This window comes from Ambystoma mexicanum, chromosome 1q (assembly GCF_040938575.1).
Source record: "Ambystoma mexicanum isolate Mex_15411 chromosome 1q, UKY_AmexF1_1, whole genome shotgun sequence".
In the NCBI taxonomy this organism is placed as follows: Eukaryota; Metazoa; Chordata; class Amphibia; order Caudata; family Ambystomatidae; genus Ambystoma; species Ambystoma mexicanum.
In genome coordinates this window covers 260,443,018-260,467,617 of record NC_090922.1, presented here as the reverse complement: position 1 = coordinate 260,467,617, position 24,600 = coordinate 260,443,018, and the positions used below count along the sequence as shown (strand labels likewise).

General features: G+C 44.2%; 1 protein-coding gene across 1 annotated transcript in view; it reads right to left on the bottom strand.

Moving 5' to 3' along the window:
* The window catches only part of LOC138554985 (cytosolic phospholipase A2 gamma-like), a 171,807-nt gene that overhangs the window by 20,330 nt on the left and 126,877 nt on the right, over positions 1 to 24,600 (bottom strand). The window contains exon 4 of the mRNA XM_069642605.1: positions 23,073 to 23,150. Coding sequence (XP_069498706.1) covers positions 23,073 to 23,150 — 78 coding nt within the window. The remainder of the gene's footprint in view (positions 1 to 23,072; positions 23,151 to 24,600) is intronic.

Here is a 24,600-nt window from a genome sequence, read left to right as displayed (position 1 = left end):
TGAGTACCAAGGAACACGTCCCTCCCCAATCCTCTGGCAGCTTCATGTAAGCTCTGGATCCACAAGCCCAATATCGATCCATCAGGACGGCTGTTCCTGCTCCCATTCTAATGATGTTGATTGTAGTCTTGCAGACTTTATTTCTTCCCACGTAATTCTTTCCCTTTCATTGAAAGCACAATGTCACATTTATCAATTGAACCACCATCATCAGGACTGATTCATCTTCTACCCATCTCAACAGTCTGGGGTGGTTAGCCCATGACTTTAAACAAGCATTCTTCACTCTCTGTACTTCTGGCAAATATTCTGACTTCAATAGATGAGCTGTGCAGGACATCAGGACTCCTTCCCATCCTTTTGTGGATTTCACTAGTCCATAAACTAAAACTTGCGTTTGTTCCCAACATCCAGGCCATCCTGCTACTTCTTCTGTAGTCTTGATATAATCATCCTAGAACGGAAATGTCCAATTTCGATCTCAATTGCAAAGTGACCCAGTTTCCTTGAAATTGACCTCTTGTCATGCATGCTGCAAGATGAACGAGACATCTGGCATTGTATCCGGAATTTCTCGATAAATGAAAGTTTGTGTTGTCCATGGCATAGGGTATGAGCGCGCAGACATAACAACTCTTCTTAGATGTCTTCTCTCCCACCTTTTTCATGTGCTGATAGCACATGTTATTACCCAAGTGTGCTGTACTGTCTATATATGTGTTTATCCCTTCATTTTCTTCCTCTGCATTTCTCTTACTTCTCACTACTATCAAATCAGTGCTCAAATAATAATCATGAAGTATATCATAAAGAGTTCTCTCTCTGGGGAGAACCATAGGAGTTTCCACCTTAATGGAAGTGAATAAATCAAGAGCAATACTTGTAGTAGGAGCAATCATAGTAGTCCCTGTCTCAACAGGAGCGTTAATAAAATAGGGAATGCTAAACAGAAGAAACAGAAAGACACTGAGTATGGTGGCACATACGTATTTCATAAACCAACATATCAATCCCGACCATTTGTGACATTCTGGACTTAGTTGATCTTGCTCATTCTGTAAAACCGTGCGACTTTCAACATTTCTCATTTTTGTTATACTGAATTAAGGAACGAAATTGTAATGTATGTGATATTTGCAGTAACTCCTATGATTGCTATAAGCAGCCTCCTTATTATAGGGCCATTTTTAGGATCCTGTGGAAACGCGTGCAAATCCACATCTCTTTTAACAAGTGCAGGATAAGCTCGAAGAATAAACACAAAAATAGCATGCACGATATGATGCACATTACTTTCGGGGAGAACCATAAACTCAGTCGAACAAGTATTCAGTAAGGAATGAATCAGGGTACTGCTCCCTTTTCCAATTGTCGAAACCAAATTCAAAATCCAGTTCAGGCATATTTATGATCTAATCAACAACTTTCTAAAGTTCATTTTCAAAGAATTCTGTGGCTAAAGAAACAAATGTGCATGCCTGCTATAATATCTATAAGGAGTGTCCAGTGAGAACCACAGTCCAAATGCAAATCTTCATTTATTAGTCAATTTGTTGGTTTATCGTCCTTTTCCTCATCATCAATCAAGTCTGCACATGCTGAAATTCTTCTTCTTGTCTTGCTCCTGGATGGATCGTTGGGGGATGCGACGGTCTCACAGGTGTAGAGCTTGACGTCGTTGAGGTGAATCCAAGCTTGTTTGCCTTGAACTTTTACTGCTGAGGGAGTAATGTCCTCCCCAATGTACAGTCCGATAAATCTTGGCTCATGCCACCTCATGCCACCTTCTAGTAAAGGTACGGATCAGCACTGTATCTCCAGCAAACAGTTTAGGTGCTGATAATAATTCAGAAAATCATGTTGCTGAATGGTCTTCATCTCTGTTCTGAGACCGACCCCCCTGACGCTTGAGTTGATCGGAAATTCCACAGATACTAGTGGTCATAATTCATTTAATTCATTTCCTAACATTTTTGCAGTGCTCTGGGAATCACTTCTACTCCTCGATGGAGGAGTTAAAGGCATTCACATTCGTCTTCCTGTCACTAGCTTGTGGGGTATGCGGTGGTGGTCTGACCCGGGCGGATTCCTTAGAGCATATAAAGCTAGGGGTAGGCAATATAGCCATCCCTTTTTCAGTGTCAATTTAAGCTTGGTGACTCTTTCCTTTAGAAGGCCGTTGAGTCTCTCACATATCTTGTTCGCTTGCGGGTGGTAAGCAGAAGAAAACCTGTGCTTAATATTCAGCAATAATCCTATTTGCTCAAATACTTCATTAACAAAATGTGGCCCATTATCGGATCTCAGCACCTCACACACTGCCCATCTTGGAAAGACTTTACATACTAAAAACGTTGGTGCGCAAGTGGCATCGGGGTGTGTACAAGGACCTGCTTTGATCCACCAGGAGAAGGGACACACCACTACTATCAGATACCTGTATCCATTATATGCTTGCAGCATATCAACATAATCGATATGTAAATGCTGAAAAGGACCATTCGGTCGAGGAATTACTCCTCTAATCATTTGCAGTGAATGCCCAGGGGTAAACTTTTGACATACAATGCAGTTTACTACATAAAATGCAATGTGTTCTAACTGGTTCGGTACAAACCAGTCTTCTGCAATTGTTGCAGTGAGACTTTCCCTAGTTACATGTGCAGGGTAGTGGAGCTGTTCAAGTGCTACCTTTACCAGTGCTACTGGCATCACTGGCTTTCCAGTACTGTCCTGCCTCCATAATGCTTCTGTGGGGGATAAAGAACACCCCATTTGTTTCCATAATTCCTGCTCTTCCTGTGGGGCACTGCATTGACCCTCATTAACTGGGCTCTTGGTAAATGATTAAATCCTTCATTCACTACCATAATCATAACTACCTTCTCTTTAACATTGGAGTATTAATACTTGAAATATCTGGTGAATACCCAACCCTTTTGGCTTCTGCGGCTTTGTTCCCGCAAGAGATAAAGTCAGTTTGCTTAGTATGCGCTGCACATTTAACTATCGCTATGGCTACTGGGGGTTGTAGTGCCTTAATAAGTCTGTCCAATAATGATGCGTGCTGCACTGGAGTGCCATCCGCTCTGAGATAGCCACTCTTTTTCCAACGTGCTAGCCCTGCGTTTATGGTTGACATCACATAGGCGGAGTCACTGTACACCGTCGCTTTCTGCCCTTCATGTTTTTCTAGCGCGACAATAAGCGCTACCATTTCTGCCGCTTGCGCTGAAAAGTGAGACGGTAGTCTTGCACTTGCTACAACCTCAAATTCACCATTTGCTCTATGCCTCACTACAGCTGCGCCACAATGCCTTTCTCCACTTGTTTGATACATTTTTAAAGAACCATCAATAAAGAGAATCTCCCCTCCTGACAATCGATTCTCTTTTACACGCGGTATGTCATCATAAAACTCTTCATAGCTTGCTCACTCATGCACATGCTCGCCCTCTGCCACTGGCTCAGCTACAAATGTGGCAGGGTTCACTATTTTACATATGATAATTTTAATCACTGGGTTTGATATGATGACTTCATATACAGAAGCTCTCTGAAATGTCAATGTACCCTTTGGTTTCTTCAAAATGGCAAACAAAGCGTGCTCCACAAAAAGCGTCCTAGAACAACCCATTACAAATTCTTGTGGAGTTCTCAATTTTGAACGTGGCGGCTGCCAATGACTGTTTGCAAGGAAAATTACCTTTCATAACCGGGTCTAAAATCCCACTGTAATATGCCAGAGGTTTGTACCCTAATGTAGTTCTATGTTTAAGCACTGTGGTCATAACTGTCCCATTTGTATGTGAAAACAAGAAAAACTCCTCAGCATAATTGGGAATTCCTAAACCAGGAGCTGTACAAATTGCTTTCTTCAACTCCTCAAATCATCCCTCCATTTCCTCAGTCCATTCTATTTTCTCCTTATTCACCTGTGATTTCTTTCAAACCTGCAAAAGGGGTCTTGTGTATGAACTGCAGTTAAACACCCATGCTCTCACATATTTACTTAATCTCAAAAACTGTTGCATCTGCTTCACCATGTGCGGTTTTGCAGTTTTCATGATCGCTTCAGCTACCTTCTTTCCCTCATGTGAGATCAACTGCCCTATGTACAACACTTCTACTTGGCAATACTATAACTTATCTTTGTCTACCTTGTATCCCTTGTCTGCTAGAATAGTCATTAACTGAATCGAGTCTTGTCTACACTCATCTTCTGTTGTGCTACAAATCAAAATGTCATCTACGTATTGTATCACAGTGCTTTTCAAACCAATATTGCCTAGGTACATCTGTAGGACTGTATTAAAGATCGATGGGGACTCACAGTACCCTTGGGGCAGCCTTGTGTGTTTCAGATGAGTATGGCGGAAAATAAATGACGTCAAGTCTTGTGAGATCTTATCCAACGGGATCAAGAAATTATTTTTTTTCAAATCAATCACCATCAAAAATATCACGCTTCTACTGGGATACTGCATAGTATCGTCGCTGGATTAGGAACTAAAGGAAACTCTGCTTCTACAATCTGGTCAATTGGTCTCATATCTTGTATAAATCTCCACAACCCTCCCTTTGGTTTCTTCACATTGTACATGCGGGATTGTACGATGATTCTGATGGTACCAGAATACCTTGCTCCATCAGTGCTGAGATAGTCTAAAAAATGCCCTCATCTGCCTCTCGAGACATTGGGTATTGTCTTGCTCGAGGTAAAATCTCTCCTGGTTTCAGCTTTATTTTAACCTCCCCTACTCCTTTTAATAGGCCTACACCATAAGGTCCATAGAACGTTTGGCACTTTCTCCAAGTCTTTGCCAAAATATTCTGGACGCTGCTGCATTATCGCCATGCGCTGCGGGATCTCCCTTTTCTCTATTCTGATCCAATGTGTAATGCTCATAAAGAATACCACTTCATCATCTGATGGATCATCTCTAAACATATCATCGTCAGTGACGTCAATCTGCACCCTTCCCCAATGGCAATCACTGTTCTCCATGGCCTACCCTCGTCATGTGTTCCTTTAAGCATTGCCATTTCCCCTCCTACTATGGCTGCATCTAACTGTAGGGGGATGGTCTGTCCCCCCTCTTCGTCCATAGGTATCTGTGTTATGCTCACCTGGTATCAACGGGGGCCCCAAACGATACTGGATGGAGGTCTAATCGCTATCCTGGACCCCTCTCTGCTTGGTTATGTGCCAGACATTGGGTAGCGCCTATAACAGGAGAATGGAGGGTTAACATACTGGTTCTGTGATGGGTGAACTCCCACCTCCCTCTGGTCCAAATCCCCTCCCTTGGGGTTATTGCTCACCTTAGGTTTTTGTGCGTTGAACTCTCCGTCCTGCATCTCTGTGCAGGGGCGCGTGCTTGGTGCGGGCGTTCCGTGGACCTAGTTGCTTCACTGGTCCGTTTGCCCTTATGTCGGGTCCAGATCGGCTGTGACTCCGACTCTGCTTGCTGTCTTCCAGGTGAGTTATAATTCTTTTCCGTCTTTATTCTGTCTCTTTCTTTCCCTCCGTTTTCTCTGTCTTCATGGCGTCTTGCTCCACTATGCTGTTCCCTAGCAATGTCTCTTTTGGTTTTCACAGGGATGGTTGCGATCTCGGAGTTGCTGCGCCGATGGCGAAGACCACAGTGAGTTATTGATGCGCAGAGCACTGCGCTGTTTATTGGTGTTAATTGCTAACCTGTGTTCTCTTCCCTTCTTTGTACAGGTTCCGGAGTGATGAGTGATCGAAGCGCTGCTTGCCCAGGTAAGTGCTTTGTTAATGCTGACCTTGTTCCTTCTCCCTTGCAGGTTGCAGTGAAACCCAGAGATGGGCGAGGTAAGAGAAGTGCAGGGTGCTGCCAGGACTCGCTGCTTGCCCAAGTAAGAATTGTTATTAATGCTGTCCTTATTTCTTTACCTTTGCAGGTTGCGGCGAACTCCGGAGATGGGCGAGGTAAGCGAAGCGCAGGATGGATTCAAGACCGGTTACTTCACAGGTAAGTGTTCTTGCTCGCTAATGCTGTTCTTGTTCTTCCAGGTTATTAATGGAATCCAGATCTAGGGGCTTCAGGATCGGGCCGCCGGAGAAGCAGATGAGCAGGAGCTGGACACAGTGAGCGTTATGCTGCAGTAGTGCAGAATAACGCGAAGCGTGTTCTGCTGTTTGGGTGTGGTTTAAATAGCCCAGGTAAAGTTGTTCCAGGCCAAGTAGTTCCAGGCCCAGCCACACCCAAAACACTAGATCGCATGGCTTGGTTCTAAAGAACTGAGCTGTGTAATAGGCCTCCAAACTGGTATTGCTTTATTCCTGATAATGAGCCTGGCGCCAAAGGCGCCAGGACTGACTCCATGTATGTTTCTGATGGAGTTTTAAGTCCCTTGGGGCCAGTGTGAAGGGCTTTAGCCCCACTGCTGCCAGGGGTCTGTTATACCTGAGGGGGTCAGGGGCATGGATCGTGACATCCGTGGTCTAAACAAAAATGTATCTGGTATCCTCATAGTCCTTGCCACTAAGCCAGGTAGCCATGTTAACAGAATGCTCACCCCATAAAGGAAAACTTTGGGTCCTATCGGCACACCTCACAGATCCATTTGCCCTGTGAATGCCAATATAAATTCGCCCATATTCATATAGTGCATCCCAAGAGTGGAGCACACTATACCTTTGTCAGTAAAAGAAATCGTCATGTTAAGTTTTGTCATTAAGTCTCTTCCCAAAATATTAACTGGTGTCTGCCATGAATACAACCATGGAACAGACACTTCACACTCTCCTATAGAGACTGGTAATTCATCAGTAAAAGGAACTCGACTTGTTGCTCCAGAGAATCCTTGAGCATTCATGGCATTTCCCGACATTGCATATTTTCCATCTCGTATACATGAACGAGTTGCACCAGTGTCTACTAAAAACAATAAATATTTGCCTCCTATCGTCACATCAACCCTTGGTTCCTCTTGGGGGTCTGGTGTCACAGATAGTACTGAACACATCAGGTTTCCCTGTGAGCTGTCCTGTTGTGAATTCATGCATACCCCTGTACATGTGAAAGGATTCCCACCCACCACAGTGATACCCCCTATTCTAGGTGTCAATAATTGTCCTGTGTTTGCGTTCTGCTGTATCTGCATGGGGCGTGCTGCGACGGCCCTTGTGGTGGATTCAACGGTGCTTGCTGTGGTTGCAGTGCCTGATACACTGTCTGATCTTGGGTGAATCCTTCCCTAGCTTGTGAGCTATATGCTGGAGCATAAGCTTTCCCCTCTCTTAAGAACTGCCCATTTTGTACATACCCTTGGCTTCCACATATGCACACAATGTGCCCTGTCATCCCACATATCCAACATATAGGAGAATCCCGTCTAACTAGTCCCCCTTTGTTGAATACTCCTTGCACACTCTAATTCTCATTCTGCACATTCTGAAACCCATTTTGAGTGTTTTGAAATCCACCCTTCCTCTGTAGCCCATGCCTCTACCTCGTGGTACAAACCCGTTCCCTCCTTGGTCCATCGGGCACTGATTATTCGCATGCGATGTACTCACTGCTTGCTGTACTCCTAGTCCTTCTCTGCTTGTCAATACTGCCCCTTCTCTGGCATATTTTGACAATTTCTTCTGAACTAACTTGGCTTCCTCACGTTTTCTAGCATCATCTTTCTTCCTGTTATTCTCCTGTAACAGCCGACAGTGATGCACTATAGTCAAATGTATTTCAGCCCACGGCTTTGCTTCCATTCCCACTTGCTTCTTGAGTTGCCTCTGTACCTGCTCAGGCAATCCCGGACATAAAATGTGGTAAAATACTGCCACTGTTTTTCCCCCGTGGCTCGCTCGTTTCAAGAGTCCAGCGTTCCTGAATCTCCTGAATGTAAGCAAGCAGATCCTCATCGTCTTTCATTTTACGTGTCATAATTGCACCCATGTCTGATACATCGGGATACTGTACTCTGAGATCTCTCCAGACATCTGCCCTACAATTATTAAATGGCGCTCTATCGTGCCCTGTATTTTGTGCTGTGACACTTGAATAGCCTGCTCTCACCCAAATGTCATCAGCTCTTTCCCCAAGAATAGCTGCTAGGAAACCCTTAATATCACCTAAGCTAAGGTATTTCCTCCTGTCATTTTTTCTAACTCATAAATCCATTTTCCTGCACCCGCCGTTAAACTGGAGAGTTTGCAACTCAAATTATCCTTATCCATCTGTGGCCATGGAATATACTGTGGTATCGCCCCCCTTTTTCCAATAAGGGGAACTGCATAAATCTTATCGGCTCCCATCATCTGCCTATCCATAGTGGGGACAATGGTTCCTGATCACCTTATTCCTGGCAATTACCTTAACTTGTTTACAAATGGGGGTGATTTTCTCTTTTCGCTATACAATCGTCCTTTAGGGCGCTCTGGATATGCTATAGGATCTGGCATTCTTTCTTTAGGTTGCTCTAGATCAGACCATCTTACTTCTTTGTTTACCTGTAGGCCTCCCTAGGGGGCACATGCACATCCTCCCTCTTCCCCACGGAAGGATTCTCTCTCCTCATCTGACATATCTAGTCCCCAACTAGTGTGACTCTCATCCCCTTCACCCTTGTCTAAGATCAGTCTACTTAAAGACAAGGCTCTACGCTAAAGACCAAATAGATTATTCTCTTCACTTCATGATTGGAAGACTAGGGTTTCATCTCCCTCCCTCGGCTTCCCGATTTAGCACCTTCTCGTAAGACCTGATAGTCTTTATCAATCCTATCTCCGATGCTCCCTATATCAAAGACCTCTTCTAGGGTTACACTAGATGGCCCTGACGTTGGTCCCTGTAATGTGAGGAACTCTTCTATACTGCTCTATTGTATTACTGGACTTGGCTCCATTAATTCATTTTGAATGCGATCAATATCGCGTTCCCGCTGTCTCCTTTTTTGTTCTAATTCTTCATCTACTTCTCTTCACTTACTTCCATCCCAAGTAACTCTTTCTTCTTCCCTTCTTATCTCGTCTCTTCTTATCCCTGCTCTTCTTTCTTCCTCTTCTCTTCGTCTTTGTATTCTTCTGTCACCTAATTTCTGCACTCCTTCCTCTTCTCTCTTTCTTTCTTGCTTATCCCATTATTCTATTGCTCTCTGTCTGTTGTCATATTTCCTTTGCTCCTCTGCCCTTTTCTTTCGTTTGTTGCTCCTCCTGATACATATGTTCTTGCCGCTGTCTGCTCTTCCTTTTATGCTCTTCTTCTTTCAATCTCTTTTCTCTTTCCCTGTCTTAACTATCTTGTTCATCTTGATCTTCCCTTTGCCTAACTTCCTCAATTCTTTTCCCATCTAGCTTGAGTAATATGTCCTCCCATCCATTCGTACTGTACGAGCGTTACTTCATTACCTTTATCCTTCTCTCCTTTCCATCTCTTGATCTCTCGTTCTATATCTGTCGATATACTCGATCGCTCGCTTTTCTCTTCCCTATTCTGTAAGACCTTAAAGAGTTCCTTTTTTCTCTTAATCTCCTCTGGACTATCGTCACTACTATAAACAGGCAGTTCGTATATCGGATTACTATACCCTGTTGCCGCTTTCAGTTCCTTTAATGGATACAATCCTACATCTTCCGTGCTATCACTTTTTACCTCAGGCGAGGCAAGGGGAGCAGAGGACTCCACACCTTCCTCTTTACACTGGTTAAGCATCCTGTTAGGGAGAATTTTCAGTAAGTGCTAAATTCCTCCCACCTTAGAGACCCCCATCTCTTTTGCTGAACTTAGGGACTTTGAACTTTTAAATTCCATGTGTTTTCTGTGTTTGTTTCTTTTAGTGTGGAGTCTGACAAACTCCATAGGCATCATATTTTACATTGTGTCACACAGCACCTTCAGTGCAGTGACACAGGGAAGTCTTCCAGATTTCCCAAAGGTGTAAATACCTTCTCTGGGATAAACTACCGTTTCCCAGAGCAGTAAAGTGAAATTGACTTTGCTTACATTTGTAACTTTCTAGACCGAGCACACACTGTTTTACAGTAGGGTGCTGGAGGGGTTACCTAGTATCCCCTTTGTCTAGCTTCTCATGTAACATTTTAATGTTACCCTATCCTCACCGAATGGCTGGTGGCAGTGGTTTACGTTTTACTACCATTATGGGATTTTACGACGGGCTGCGTTCGCAGCCACGGTAAAGCACCCATGGGTGCCATTTTTGTCAAAATGGCCCCGGTCTTCTTTTTTCGCCATCTCTTTGTGGAAAGGTCTTTCTTGAGATTTACTCTGCGCACCAAACTAGGTTTGGCCCCTTTGTTCATTTTGTCTTTGGCGGGTTTCACTAGTGAAACCCTCCTCTGGCTTCAGAGTGTCTGGCGGGGGCAGGAAGTGAGGGAGGTGCCGGAAACTCCCTGTGCTTAGTCTCCTAGGAGACCCAAATGCACTCTGTAGTGATTGGCCAGCTGACTGTCCGGCAAGGACAGCCACCCTGCTGGGTGACTGATAGGTCGGCTGGAATGAATAGGAGAAAGCTGCATAAAAGGCAAATCTTTTGGCTTGGAAAGCAGAGTCGACCACTGGTACGAAGGAACCGAAGAAGAACTTGAAGAGGATGCGTGCTGCAACTCCTGGACCATTGGTTTGCCCAGTGAAGCCCTGCTGCTGTGCTGAAACTCCAAATTAAGCCACCTGGGCATCCTCTCGCAGCTGGTTGAATTTCCACAGAGTTGCTGCAGGAAACCGAAAAGCTAGGGAGAGGAACACCAGTTTGTGTGTGTTGCTTTAAAGCTGGCCAAGAGCTCCAGGAAGTTCCTCTGGACTCCCAGCATGCTGGACTGACTGAGCCTGAGCCCCCTCAACAGAGTGTGGGAGCCCAGAAGCAAGGAAAGCCCATCTCAACAGCCAGGAACCGCAGTGTTGCTATTTGCGGTAGACACGAGGAGCTGAAACACCAAACAGGCACTTGTTTGAAGTTTGCCAGTTGCGACGGTGACCATCCCATTGCAGTGCAGGAGTCCCCAGAAGACCTCCCTCTTGTCCCCATGCCTGAGAACCCAGGAACAGTGAGATCTGAAGAGCTATTCAGGAACAGAAGTCATCTGCTGCACTTTTTCTTCAATACAAAGGTACTGTAAAGTCTGAGAGAACTTACCTCTTATTGTAGAGTTGCTTGCATCTTCTACCCCTCACAAGTCTAACAGCCTGTGGCCCTACATTGATTATTCTTTTTCTTCAAAGACTTCTAAAACATTTCTTACCTACCTGCCAAGAAGTGCTTCAGCCCATATAGACTTTTGCTCATTGACTTTGCCTGTTCCACTGAATGACTCTTATTGGGGGATCTGAAAGTATTTGCCTGATTGAGAATATTTGTGGTCTCTTGTATGTTCTAATAACCTTTTCCTTTGACATCCTAAGAATATTCTAAATGCAACAGTGATATATTAATGTCCCCAGCACCATAGCTATTGAAGTCACCTGAGGGTGTAGGTTGTGTCTGTGGGCCATCCCAAAAGGGTACTTACTGATTTAGAAACTTAAGAGTGTGTATTTTGTGAAGTATATTTGAGTGTTACTATTATATTGCCCCCTTCTGAAGAAGGCTTACTCTAACTGACTGATAAATAAATTAATGATTGTTTATTCAAGAAACCTTGTGTGTAAGAGTGTATTTCAGTACTTGCCACTGTGAATCTCTGTGTAACTCCCCTACAGCTCACATTGACCCCTGTTGAGATAAGCCTGGCTGCTCAATCACGCTACCAACCTGTGTAGTACAGACCTATACCAAAGGTTGGATTCCTATTGCCAGGAGGTCAGAGTTGTTGTTGTGCACCCAAAGGGTACTGCATCCAATCTTGCCTAACACATCCAATCCTCAGGTGGCGGATCCTCTCTCTCTCTCCCTGGTACATATTCCAAAGCTCTAAAATAGCTAACCTTTCCTTCAATTCCTTTCCCATGTACGCAGCGAAGTATGTGGTCATGTGTTGCAATACTGCTTTAGACAATGATCCCCCTTGTGGCCATTGCATGAACATCTTTTCTGCCGTGCCTTTCAACTACTCTGTACTGTAGTGTTTGAGCTTGGGCATTTGTTTTGGGAATGTCTTACATAAATGCATCAGAGGAGTAATGTCTCCCATTGTGACAAGTCTCAAATGACTGTTAATACTTACAAGTGTATGCAAATAATACTTCTTATAAAAACAACAAATATGAGCGCGCTCCAACAATTGCCGCTCAAAACCTCTTTTTCAATACTCTCAGTCTACCTCTGAGTCGGTACCAACAGTTTCTCTAGATAGACGCTATGTCTCAACCTTTTCTCAATTCTCTTCGCACAATTGTCGCTCTTCGATACCTTAATTTACCACAATTGACAGACAGACTAGTCAACTCTTCACATTTATCCTCAGTGATCACTTCTTTTGTCTCTGCCCCTAATAATACCCTGATCACAGGATTTGAATTGTCATTTTATGAGGACCTGTCAGATACGTAGCCTAGTTTACTTCGACTGAAGTGTATGACAACTCCTTCTAAAACCCCTTGGCTTAGGATTCCCAGGCCTTCTCTCTCTTATTTACACACAAAAAAAATCACTCGTTACTTTTCCTGTTACATTTAAACTACCCGTTACTTTTCTCTGTTACTTTTAAACTACCCGTTATTTTCCCAGTAACTTTTAAACTACCACAATCCCATCCCCTCAGTTTGCCATTCCCCTTAGTCTACTCACAATTCGCTCGTTCAGCTCGAGGCCTTTGGTATGGACTCCCCCCTCCAATCGACCTCTTTCGCCTTCTGTCCGCAAATCGCCTGTGGAAACCAGGAGGTATTTTCGTCAAGAGGGACCCGTCCCACCGTCTCGATTTTCTTGCTAGAATTCTATATCGGCCGCTCTCCACAGGAAACCTTATGATCTTTCGGCTAGATGGTGGAGGGTACACGATCATCTGAAATACTGGAGTCCTACTGGTTGATGGGTCTTGCTACCAAACCTTCCGACATGCTACCAAGTGAACCCTAATGGTCCTTTAAATTAAGGTAACACATTGTACAATGGATGGGATGGAGAATAACTCTCACACCAAATAAGAAGACCGACTCAGGAAGTTGGCAAAGTGTCTGTTTTATTCTCAATTATCTAAAACAGGGAGTTTAACGGACGCCGACGGACGTCTTACGGCATGGTATCGATGCATTTCATAAAAAACATTACTTTTATAGCAGAAACTCTTCATACGTGACATCATACTACGTGGCAAACGACAAAAACCTACATGGGATTGTGATTGGACTAAGGGGAGTATCTAAGTATACTTTCTATAAGGGATTGGATTGTGATTGGGTCTCTATAGTCAGGTAGGCAACTCATGCCCTCCCTTTGTGCAAGTCATCTTTGACAGTGATTAGAAACACGATATCTCATTGGCTCTCAAACTATAAGGCCCTCTACAATTGGTTGGCCCGCTTGTATTCTTCTGGAACATTCGATTCTCTAGCAGCATGTAAGCTGGTAGCCCAGGTGCTGGTGGTTGGACTTGACCGTACCTCCCCACCCAATTAGCCCATCATCTTTCATCACTCATGCTGTCTGCCATTCAGATTGTCTTTGAACTTGGCCTTTCAGTAGCTTTTCTTCTCTGGGAATATAAGGGAGTGTGAGCACGTTCTTACCAAGGTTTAGGCTTGCATGCCCACTTCTGTTTTCATTCTGGACTCACGTGATCAGAGATCGTGAATCAACCCATTTTATAGCATTTAATTGTCCTGAATAAAGAAACTTGGCACTCATGATGTTCTCTCTTTGCAATTTAACAAGGAATGCCTCGGCGTCTCACATTCACTGTTCAAGGACTGATAACCAGTTTTGGCTGATTTAGCCTTTGACACCAGGCCAAGCAGTCTTCCTTTGGTCCATCTTCGGGCCTCAGTTTATTTCTTTGCTGCGACACAGACAGAGCTATCAATCTTCCTTTCTCCAAGGGTTGAGCATACTAGAATTGTGACATTGAATGTCCAGATTCTACATATTTATATATATATATATTGGCGGCAACTCCTGCAGTCTATTCACTACGTATAGCCAGCCTTTACGATTACTTAGTCTACTTGCTTTACGGCATCTGTACAGTTATAAAATGACTTGCATTTTCTGCAGTGCTTCATTACACGTGCAATCTTCATTCCGCACATGGAAGTCTTCTCGATTGTTTACTTTGCCATCAGATTCTATGTCTTCTCTTGTTTGGTCATCCTTCTCAGTCCGTCACGCTCATTTCTTGTGATGTCACCAGCCTCTCCTTTTCACATCTTCACACTCATGAGACTGTCATCTCTTCGGGAATACATCATATAGGGTTTTCTCAGTGGATACCTTGTCTCAAAGGCTCTTCGTGGTAGAGGTACCATTACTGGCGTTGCACATGCTGCAATTTCCAGGTTTCCAACATGTAGGCAAAATCGGGGCGGGACTTCCTACAGGGGCATTCAGCTGCTCCTTTACAGGACCAACCAGTCTCGATGCATTCTCGAGGATCCAGCCACCCTGAGCCTTCGGAAGTGCATCTGGACAAGCCAGTGGACTGACCAACTCTCCAGTGGGATACCTCGGTAGAATCATTGTCATTCCGCATTCATTGACGGAACTTCAGTAGTCGCCATCTTGTGGCATAAGTTACCTTCCTGACACATTTCAGCATCCCAGAATCAAGGAATCCTGCTTTGGAATGTCTTTGTCTACCGTGACTGAAAAGACGCTTGCTGTCACCTGCATGCAGTGGCCGTCCCAGGAATTCGCTTGACCCATCTGGTGAAGTGCCTGAAGATGTCTGCATCAATGCCTTCTGCATTTCTTCTTTGTTAAGGATTTCACTCTGCTCCTGGAACTGACCAGAAGAATCCTTGCACCCGCAGCTCATGACCATCTTCTACAGTATACAATGGCGGGAAAATCTACCTCCAGCGACCCCCCAGTCGACATACCTAGTCACCTGGGGGTTAAGTAATTTCAATGCATTCACCTCCCCTTTTCTCCTTAGAATAAACCTTAAAATACATTTTGGTTATTCAATTGCATCGCTTTTTGAACGTCAGATCTAAAAGATAGGAATATAATTGTACTGACCTGTAACATTGTTGAATATCTTTGTGATTTTTGGGCACAAGACTCCATACAGGGATTAGACTCAAAGTTAGGACATCATTTTTGTGAACTGGTTTCATTCTACTGCATCACTGATTCCCTTCCTTTAGTTGTCTAAGTTATTATATGCATTTCTACAAACCTAACGGTGACTAAATATATATGTTTGATAAATGAGTATTGTGTGATATTACTACCTGCTTATTTCAGTTTATACTGTGTGTTCCTGGGCCTATAATAGAGTATGTTTGTACTTACCCGTCTAAATTGAGTTATTGTGTGCACACACTGTGGACCTCTGGCCCCACTCACTTTCTCCTGAGACTACGCCTTGATCACTCTCCATGCTTACCTTGATTGGGTTTGGCCAACCTCTCAGAGTTCTGCTGTTCAGTGTAACTAGCGTGGCCTCCTAAAATCTGTCCACCAGGCCAGATTCTAAAAATCAATCTTAACAGACATCAAAGTAGCCATTGGGTCTAACCTGAGGCCAGACCAGTGCCCACTTTACTCCTTTGCATGGTCATGGGTAACTAACTGTGGTCTTCCACCATGGGAAATAGCCACTTTTCTTGTGAAATCCTGAGTTAATGAGCTTGGCCTGTGGCCTTGCACAGTGCCCACTTTATGCCATTGTAGCTCTGTGGGCCACTGGCCATGGTCTTTAGCCTGTGTCATGGTAACTATGGTATGGTCGTCTGCCATGCCTCAGGTGCACCAAACCACCAGAAGTAGTCATTGGGCCTGGCCTGTGGCCTGGCTCAGTGGCCACTTACACACTTGGGGGTCTGTGCCCAGTGGCTTGTCCTTGTCCAGTGGCCATTTTGATTGACTTGGTAGAGCCATGGTTCTGGCTGAAGTCCATACCGCAGGCAAAGTAACCACTGGTCAAATCAGCAGGCAATGGCCAGAAACCCATGGGCCTGCTATGGGGCAAATAGGACACTCATCTGCAGGTCAGGCATAGTTGCCTCTTTGGGTGGTGGCTTTGCAGCGGACTGGGGGCCCTTCTATGTTGCCTATTTTATTTCAGTGTTTTAGGTGTGGATAATTATTCTATCACCCCACTCCCATATCTCCTGAGGTTTGCCGTACTGCTCTCAGTCTACATTACCTTGACTGAGTTTGGTTAGACTGAAGTGTCAGTTACCCAGTTCACTAACTCTCAGAGGGCTGGTTCTGAAAGTCCATCCTAACAATGGCCATCCTCTTTTGCAAGTCACAGCCCAAATGCTTTCATTTGTAGTCCTTTGCCATTGAGTTGGTCGTTGGCACAAAAGTGTCCACCCCTGAATGAGAAAAGGAGGTGTCAGATGATCACCAAACTTTCATCCCAAACATACATGGAGGTGCTGCCGTTCTATGGCACCTCCTCACATCCCTTCCCTTGCCTCCCCCGCTGTGGTTTGACACACATGATGTGAATACTACTAGTTGCTCCCACAAACATCAACCAGACCTAGTTTTGTATATGTCACAGACTCACAGCCTTTGCATCAGAGTTTGATTTCCTACAAGGGGGAAATGTCATGGCTGATATTGCGGCAGAAAGGAGTTGTATTTGCGTGGGAAGAAATACAAGTGCATTAAAAATCGAGTCCCCACTAAACAGTCAGCGTTAATATGTATGATAGGCCTGCAAGTCCTTTGTTCATTCTTTGACTCTTTGAAGTCTTCAACACTTGGCCGATTCAAGGCTTACATCAATGGAAATGGTAGCAGAGAGCGCAGAACTCAGGAAGGCTCTTTGAAATAGCTGTTGGAGCACAACAGAGACCTGAACACAGCCTCAGTCGCAGAAACGGGAGACCTATGTGAGAAACAGCCTGGGCCTTATTCATGGGGGGATATGAGGCAGTAAAACGGCTCTTACAGCAACAACGTGTAAACAACACACTGGCACTGTAAATCAATCAATCAATCAATTAGGTTCTTGTAAAGCGCAAAAAAACACCATGGGCATCAGTGCGCCAAGAAAGGACCATGGAAGGGACTTTTAGTTGAACAAATGGATTTTTAAATGGTGCCTACATTTGATAAAGTCCTGAATCTGACAGAGCGCAACTGGCAAGGAATTCCACAACCTCGGGCCTGCCACAGAGAAGGCCCATCCTCTGCAGCCCTCCAGACGATAAGGCAGAAAAACAAGCTGGGCCAGGAGCCAGATTGCAAGGACCTAGGGACACAATATATCTTGATTTTCTCCTAGAGATCTTTACCGCCTTTAGCCTTTAGCCTCCTGTGCCCGATGAATAAGGCATAGAGATTTAAAGTCTACGCGTGACATGGCGGATAGCCAGTGCAATTTGCGGCGGGCTGCCGATACTGGATTTCCATAGGGTATACCTGCGATCAGTCGAACCGCAGTATTTTGTCAAATCTGGAAGCAATTCAACAGATAACCCGGCTGTGGAAGCAATAAAGCACTGCAGTAGTCCAACTGCCATTTATAGTTGCTTCAATGATTTGAGCATGGGACTCAACAGGAACAAAGGGCAGGACTTTCTTAAATGTCTTTAGCTTCAGGAAGCCACTACTACCAACTGCTACAACTTGGGCCTCCATGGTTAGTGAAGTGGAGAATTTCACCCCAAGATTTTTCACCAACTTAGCAGGGGTAGAAAGAGGGCCAAGATTCGACATCCAGTGGAGCTTGGGCCAAGAATGTAGCAAAGGTGAAATACCCACCACTAATATCTCTGTTTGTGCCCATTTAGCTTGAGCCAATTTTGGCTCATCCAGCTTTGGGGAACTCAGGGTATTAGAGTACAACCAGGGATAAATGGCATATGAGGAAGGACACAAAGCTTGTAGGTGTTGTATGGTTATTTAGCCACCCAATTGACGTCCATGGACATGCTAATCCCTATGGCCATTCCCACCCACCAACTTCTGTTCCTACCTGGCCAAAACACATACTCCTGGGTTATTTTTGAGCTAGGTTTATCAACTTTGCACTCCAAGTGCCTGCCAGTGTATTTTTAAAGCAGTCCTGTGAGAGTTAATGACTTAATTAGAGCTGTAAATGCACTACTGATGTAATAAAAATATCTTTACCAAGTCTGCCCTCAGCCAATTGATTTATAAGCGCTATGCATATCCTTCACTGAAGTCCTGTTAAAAACAATAATTGCAAAAACAACAGTGTAGGCTTGTGTATAAGTATTAGGAATTTGCTAGGCACATTCTATTGGATGCCCAGGTAATCACACCATTTTGCATCTGCTACCATCAATGGCCAGTTATTAGCATTACAGCAGATGCTACACAAATGCAAATGCCTACACAAAAACCAAAACTGTTGGTATTGCCAATGAAGCAGGACAGCCGACCTAGACCTGTCAGACGAGGTAGAAATACTTTGAGATGAATGGGGATGCAGAAGATACTCAAACATCATTAATCAAAACGACTCAGGAAGTCAAAGTTGACTGTTTTAATGTCAATTATCTAAAACAGGGAGTACAACGGACATCAACGGACATCTCACAGAATGATCTCAACAAAATTAATCATTGCTGACGTGAACCTACGTATTTGCTAACGTCATCATACGTGGCAAACTACAAAAAACCTAGTGGCAAATGTGATAGGCTTAGAGGGAACATCTGGGTATACGTTCCATACTAGTCTAAGAAAGTGATAGGGTCTCTAATATCAGGTGGGGCAACTAAGCCCTCCCCTAAAACATGTCACTATGAACGTCACTAAATACACAACATCCCCTTGGTTACACAAACTATAGGGCCCTTAACTACGCGGCCCCCTATAATTGGCTGGCACTCTTAGATCCGTCAGTACTTTTCCACCCACGTTAGCAGCACACAGGCTGGAATTCCAGGTGCTGGTGGGTTGGTCATAACCATAGCTTCCCACCAATTAGCATTTCATCTATCATCACCTCAGTGGTCTGCACTTCAATTAGTGCTTTGAACTTGGCCTTGGAAGTGTTCCTTGCTCTGGAGAATACAAGGGAGTGGAGGCACGCTCTTTCTCCTTGAGTAGGTGTGGTTTATAATGTTTGTCCAGCTTCATCCCTCCACATGACCAAAGACCACACATTTGAGCTCTGGTTAATTTTAAATTCTATTATTTAATGAACCTCTGATGTCTTTCTTGTTTTCGGTCATGTCTTCTGAACAGGAGTTTCGTTCTTTCACACGATTGTAACTACTGTCTGATCATTCCAGCCTAACACGACCTTGGCTTCTTGGGGCTGGTCCAGCCTCGCCCTTCTGAGATTCACTTGTGTAATTCAATTGCTTTTCAACTGCGACACACTGGAAAAGGCTTTCCTTTCTTGGTCCAGCTCTGCTATAACACGTAGTGGAATCATCCATTCTTTACTTACTCCAATATATGCATATGTTGGCGCATGCCGCAATCTATTCACTACACATAGCTAGCCTCAACAATACTTCATCTGCTTGCGTTTCTTTGCATCTGTACACGTATGAAATAACTTGATATCTTCATTGTTTCTGTAGCATAAGCCTCTTCATCTCGAGCCCGAGATGTCACTTATCTTTGATACTTTCTTGATGCCTTCTACAATACCTACATTTTCTTGTCTCTGCATCTCTTCTAGTTGTGTCAATATTACTTATTATGACGTCACCAATCTGCTTGTTTGCTCTTCTTTCATGCTTCTTCTGGGATTTCATTCAAATGGCCATCATACTGTCGTGTATGCAGATACGACTTTCTCAACAGGAACCCTGCCTCCAGGATTCTCCTTGGAATCTGTATTTTCAACGGTACTGCACAGGGTTCACACTCTGGCTCCCAACATATAGGCAATATGGGCGAGATGCTTGGGGGGGTGTACTTGGCTCCTTCTCTACACCAATGTTTGTTTTTGTTTTGCTTGCTGATTAGGGGCAGTATAAGGCAACATTACTTCAAAGAAATACAGATCCAGGGTCACAACAACAACACATTGAGGGCCTGATTCATGGAAGTGTTTTATAATGGCGCAATCCTATAGGAAAACGTTCCATGAATCAGGCCCTTAGTTTTTACCTTTACTAGCCCAACCTTTTTCTATGCCTTTTAATGTGTTCGGCAAAAAGTCTAGAGAACCACTTCACTTTTGTTATACTACAAAAGAGGGGCAGATACACTAGAGAGAGCAGTGCCTCAGACAATATTAGAAGCAGCACCTTGTGCATTAGTGCTAGGGAACCACATCATCCTGATCAAAGCACTAGAGAGATAACCAGCATCAATGTCAGCATTTCTACTGTAAACAATTATTAACAAGCAAAACAGTCAGCTTGATTGATTCTAACCATTACTTGTTCTTAGTTTGCATTTAAAAAATGAGCTAAATAAATACCACCATAAATTGCATACGGGCCTCATCACGACTTTGGCGGTAACCCTTAAATCCGGCAGTAGCGCTATTACCGCTGGATTTAAGGGTCCGCCAAAGCAGGACTTCGGCGGATTTCTCCCCAGGTCTGAGCTGGGGGGAAATCCACCGAAAATTTGCGCTATTACCGCCGGCGGGAAATCCGCCGGCGGTATTAGCGAGAAATTTCCCCATTGAGCCCAATGGGGAATGGGGCATTCCCGAATGGGCTCAATGGGGAATGGGGATTGACATTACCGCCGAACTCGTGATCCGGCGCTATTAGCGCCGGGGAGTTCGGCGGTAGGGCTAATACCACCCGCGCTAATAGAGTTACCGTTACCGCCCAAGTCGTGATGAGGCCCATTGAGTTCTGAAAATACCAGAATACTTTGCCATGTCTTGGCTCCACAAGTATTTACTGAACAAGAATTTTCCGCACAGCAAATACCTCAGAACACTTTTCCTCAGTTCCCAGCCCCTTGTCTCACTCTGACCCGCTTCTTCACCAGGGGGTCCCCCATGCCCCATGCCTCATGCTCCCATGACGGTGGGGTTTCCCCCTGAACCCCACTGTCCCGGCTATCATCCCCACACTTACCTGAATCTCTCAGCATACCTCTGCTTCCGCCTGTGTGTTCCACTTCTGGGCCACTGTCAGTCACCCCTCTCACACACATCACCAACCTGGACACTCCCTACCCACTAGCGCCCCTCTTTAAATGTGGACCAGAAAGCACCAGCTTACTCGCACTTCTTTGCTTCGTTGTGAAGACCCACAATGCAAATGCATCGTGATAAAGACCTGCGCTGCAAAGGCAGAATGGGTAAGACACAACACCCCAGAATGTGAATTATTAGTACCCGTTGGAGGTGTGTTTCGACCTCCCAGCCAATGAGAAGGCTCAGAACAGGGGCTTTACCACACGGTAAAGCCCCCGCTCTGAGCCTCCTCTGACCTGGAGGCCACCATCTTCCCATGCAGGATAATCAGGTAAGTGTTCCTCTGCACCCCCACATCTGCATCCCCCCACACCCATCCCCCTTTTTCACATATTTTACCTCCCCACCCCTGCCCCACTTACCAGTAGTGTTCCCGACACGTACCCAATGCGTGACTAGCCACCATGGAAGGGGAGAAGGTTTCCTTCTCCCCAATCCACGCAGCCATCTTATTATGTAGTTTATATTAAGTTGAGAAACGGCGAACATGTCGCTTCTCAACTTTAAAAAAAAAACACTATTAGCACCCCGGTGCAATGTGCTGGGATACTGATAGCAATATAACCCTCACAGGGGGGGCATTACTGGGGCAGAATATGCCCCAGGCATCTGACTGGCTCGGGGCATTACCTGGCCTGGTAATGCCCCCCCTGCTCGGGTAATATTGCTTAAGTGTGAGCCTAAACAATCTCATCTGGGTTTTACTACTGTATTTTAAAGATTTAAATACACCCAACAAAAAATAAAGTAGCCTTCTCACAGTCTTTGTTTGATGCATACTTGTAAATTGTTATTCATGATTTGAAATTATAGAAAAAATGCAAACAGTGTTTTGTCTCAAATAAGCCGGCCTGAAAATAAGCTTGCCAGAGGCCTTTGACATTTGTTCAGATTCTTCATGTCTGGGACCACTTATCCTCTAATGACCTACATGGAAACAAAAAGCAGGCAATGGAAAAGCAATGCTACCAAAATGTGAGATGGCAAACCTTTTCACCACAGACAGCGCAACATTACCTTGAGATAACATGATCTGTACAGGATCACATTATGGCCTAGTTGAAATGCTTGAAATCAGTCTCAACACTTTGGTTCACTGACTCCAATTTAGCTACCGAACCCCCTTTCCTGACTAACACATAATATTCTTCATTGAGGGTGGCTGACCACTTTTTGCAAACCTCGTCTGGCGGGACAAAGCTCTACATCTATAGCACACTGATGCTCTGAATGCGTATACCTAGCACTTTCTGGTGCTTACTAGCACCAAAGTTTATATACTCAGGTTTATCAACCTCAGGGAGAGGGAAGGCTGGGTCTGTCTTTCCAGTATTTGAACTATGCACCACCATATGAACAAATATCTCTGCAACAGGTGCTTAATACACTGAGCTATCTCTGTTGTGGCCTTCAAAATGATGCCTTTCAACTTCGTTTTTATCAATAGAAGTCACAATTTATGCTCAGAGCATCAGCAGCGCAAAATACAATATCGCATGGACATGTCTGTTTTGTAGAAAATATGCATGATCCCGCATAGACGCTAATGCCTATGAATGCTCTCTCACACACAGACACTGTTTGAAAGAACTTCACACATAAACATTTGTCACAAAGACCATTGTTTGTAATAAAAAGGCAGGGTTTGTCAAGGTTTAGTGTATATGAACTTGCATCACAATAAAGAGTGAGCGACCCAATGTTAAGTGGCATGAAAGAAGATATTTTTAAGGACACTGAGTAACTAAAATGAATCATTCCTTATATCAGTAACGCTTTGCTACATTGTTCAAATGCTGAACAATACTCACCTCAGCTTCATTGTTCAACTTTGGACATTGCCTTAAATGAACGAAATTCGATACAAGAGACTTACTTGTTAGACCTGAAACCGAGTCCAGCGCCGGCTCCACCAAATTGGCGTTTGGATTGAGTGTATTACGGACCACAATTTCTTTGTAAAAAGAAGAACATTTAACCAGTTATTCAACACAGAATATATTTATCACTAAGCACTGAAAAATAACAAGCAGGACACATATTGTTGTTTATTCTAAAATAGAGAAAGGAGAAAAGGAGGATACAGAAAAAATAATTAGATACAAAGAAGGAGAGAGGGAAGGAGGAGAGACAGAAAGGTAGGCATGTGTCAAAATTTAGAAAGGGAGATGCCGATTGAGAAATCTACACTGTAACTTGATTGGGCACTCTTGATTTCTTCCTGTTGAGAATGGCAAGTCATCCAACTTCTGTTGCTATATCAGAACCCCCTCTCTGGTTGCAGTGGGCTATGGGAACTTCCTGTCTTTCCCAGAATGGTTAAGCCCTCTCCTACTCCTGATTCACCATTTCTGTCTCCTATCCTAGAGTCTGGTCATCCCTTAATGGCCACTGTGACAAAATGTAAGCCTGCTTTTGAAGAAGTCTCATGCACAGATGCAAGGTTGGATGACGCTGTTACTCCAGCAACAATTTTTCCCCATTCAGAAGTTAGACCGGTAGCTAACGCATATCTCCCAATATCTATTTCTCCCCAAGATAACTGTTTCGCCCATGCATTTGTAAATCTGCCAAGCTAAATCATGTGGCCTTCTTTGACTAGTCACCTACAAGACTAATATTGTAATTCATCCAGCATTAGATTCACTTATTCAATTATTAGGAAACCTATCAAAAGTAATTCTTATGTGTGGTGCTGCAGCTCATTTTAGGGACAGTTTGTAACCCATTACACTTGCTCAGAAAAATGTCCACAATATGCTAGAGATATTTGATTAGAACGTGTGTCAGCGTTAGTGCTTCTGCCCCATCGTTATGCACATATTGTACTGATAATACTCACAAGTTTCTATAGTGGCTCAATCGTGTTCTCAGTGTATTCATACTTGCAGGAAGTTATCCCAATAGGGAGTGGGATGGAGCACTATGCGAATTTGAAAAAAAGCTGGGGTGCAAACGCCGGATACACATGCGCCCCAAAACCTTCTTATGCACTTCTGGCTCCCAAATACCAGACCTTTTGCCTTGATGGTTAACACTCTTTGCTGGAATTGAGGGAGGTTGGAATGAAGGAAAGGGGATATGTTTGAGGAGTACATTTATCAGCATGGCGCTGAACTTTAACTTACTCCTACATCCCGTCCCCTTTCCACCATACTTGTGGGAGTGTGGGATGATTCAACCCACTTTTTGCTCTGCCATGCGGCATCCCTGTGTTCTGATGGTGCCAGAAACAATAAAATGGCCGCATAATCCTTGGGCGCACCAAAACATCTGAAAATCGCGCTTTGCAACACAAAAAGATGGCTGCCCAATCTGCCATGCATGTTGTCAGTGGTGGAACAGTGATCTCACTTCTGAAATATGTCACTGGGCTCCACAACAAGTGAAAATGGAGCACAGAG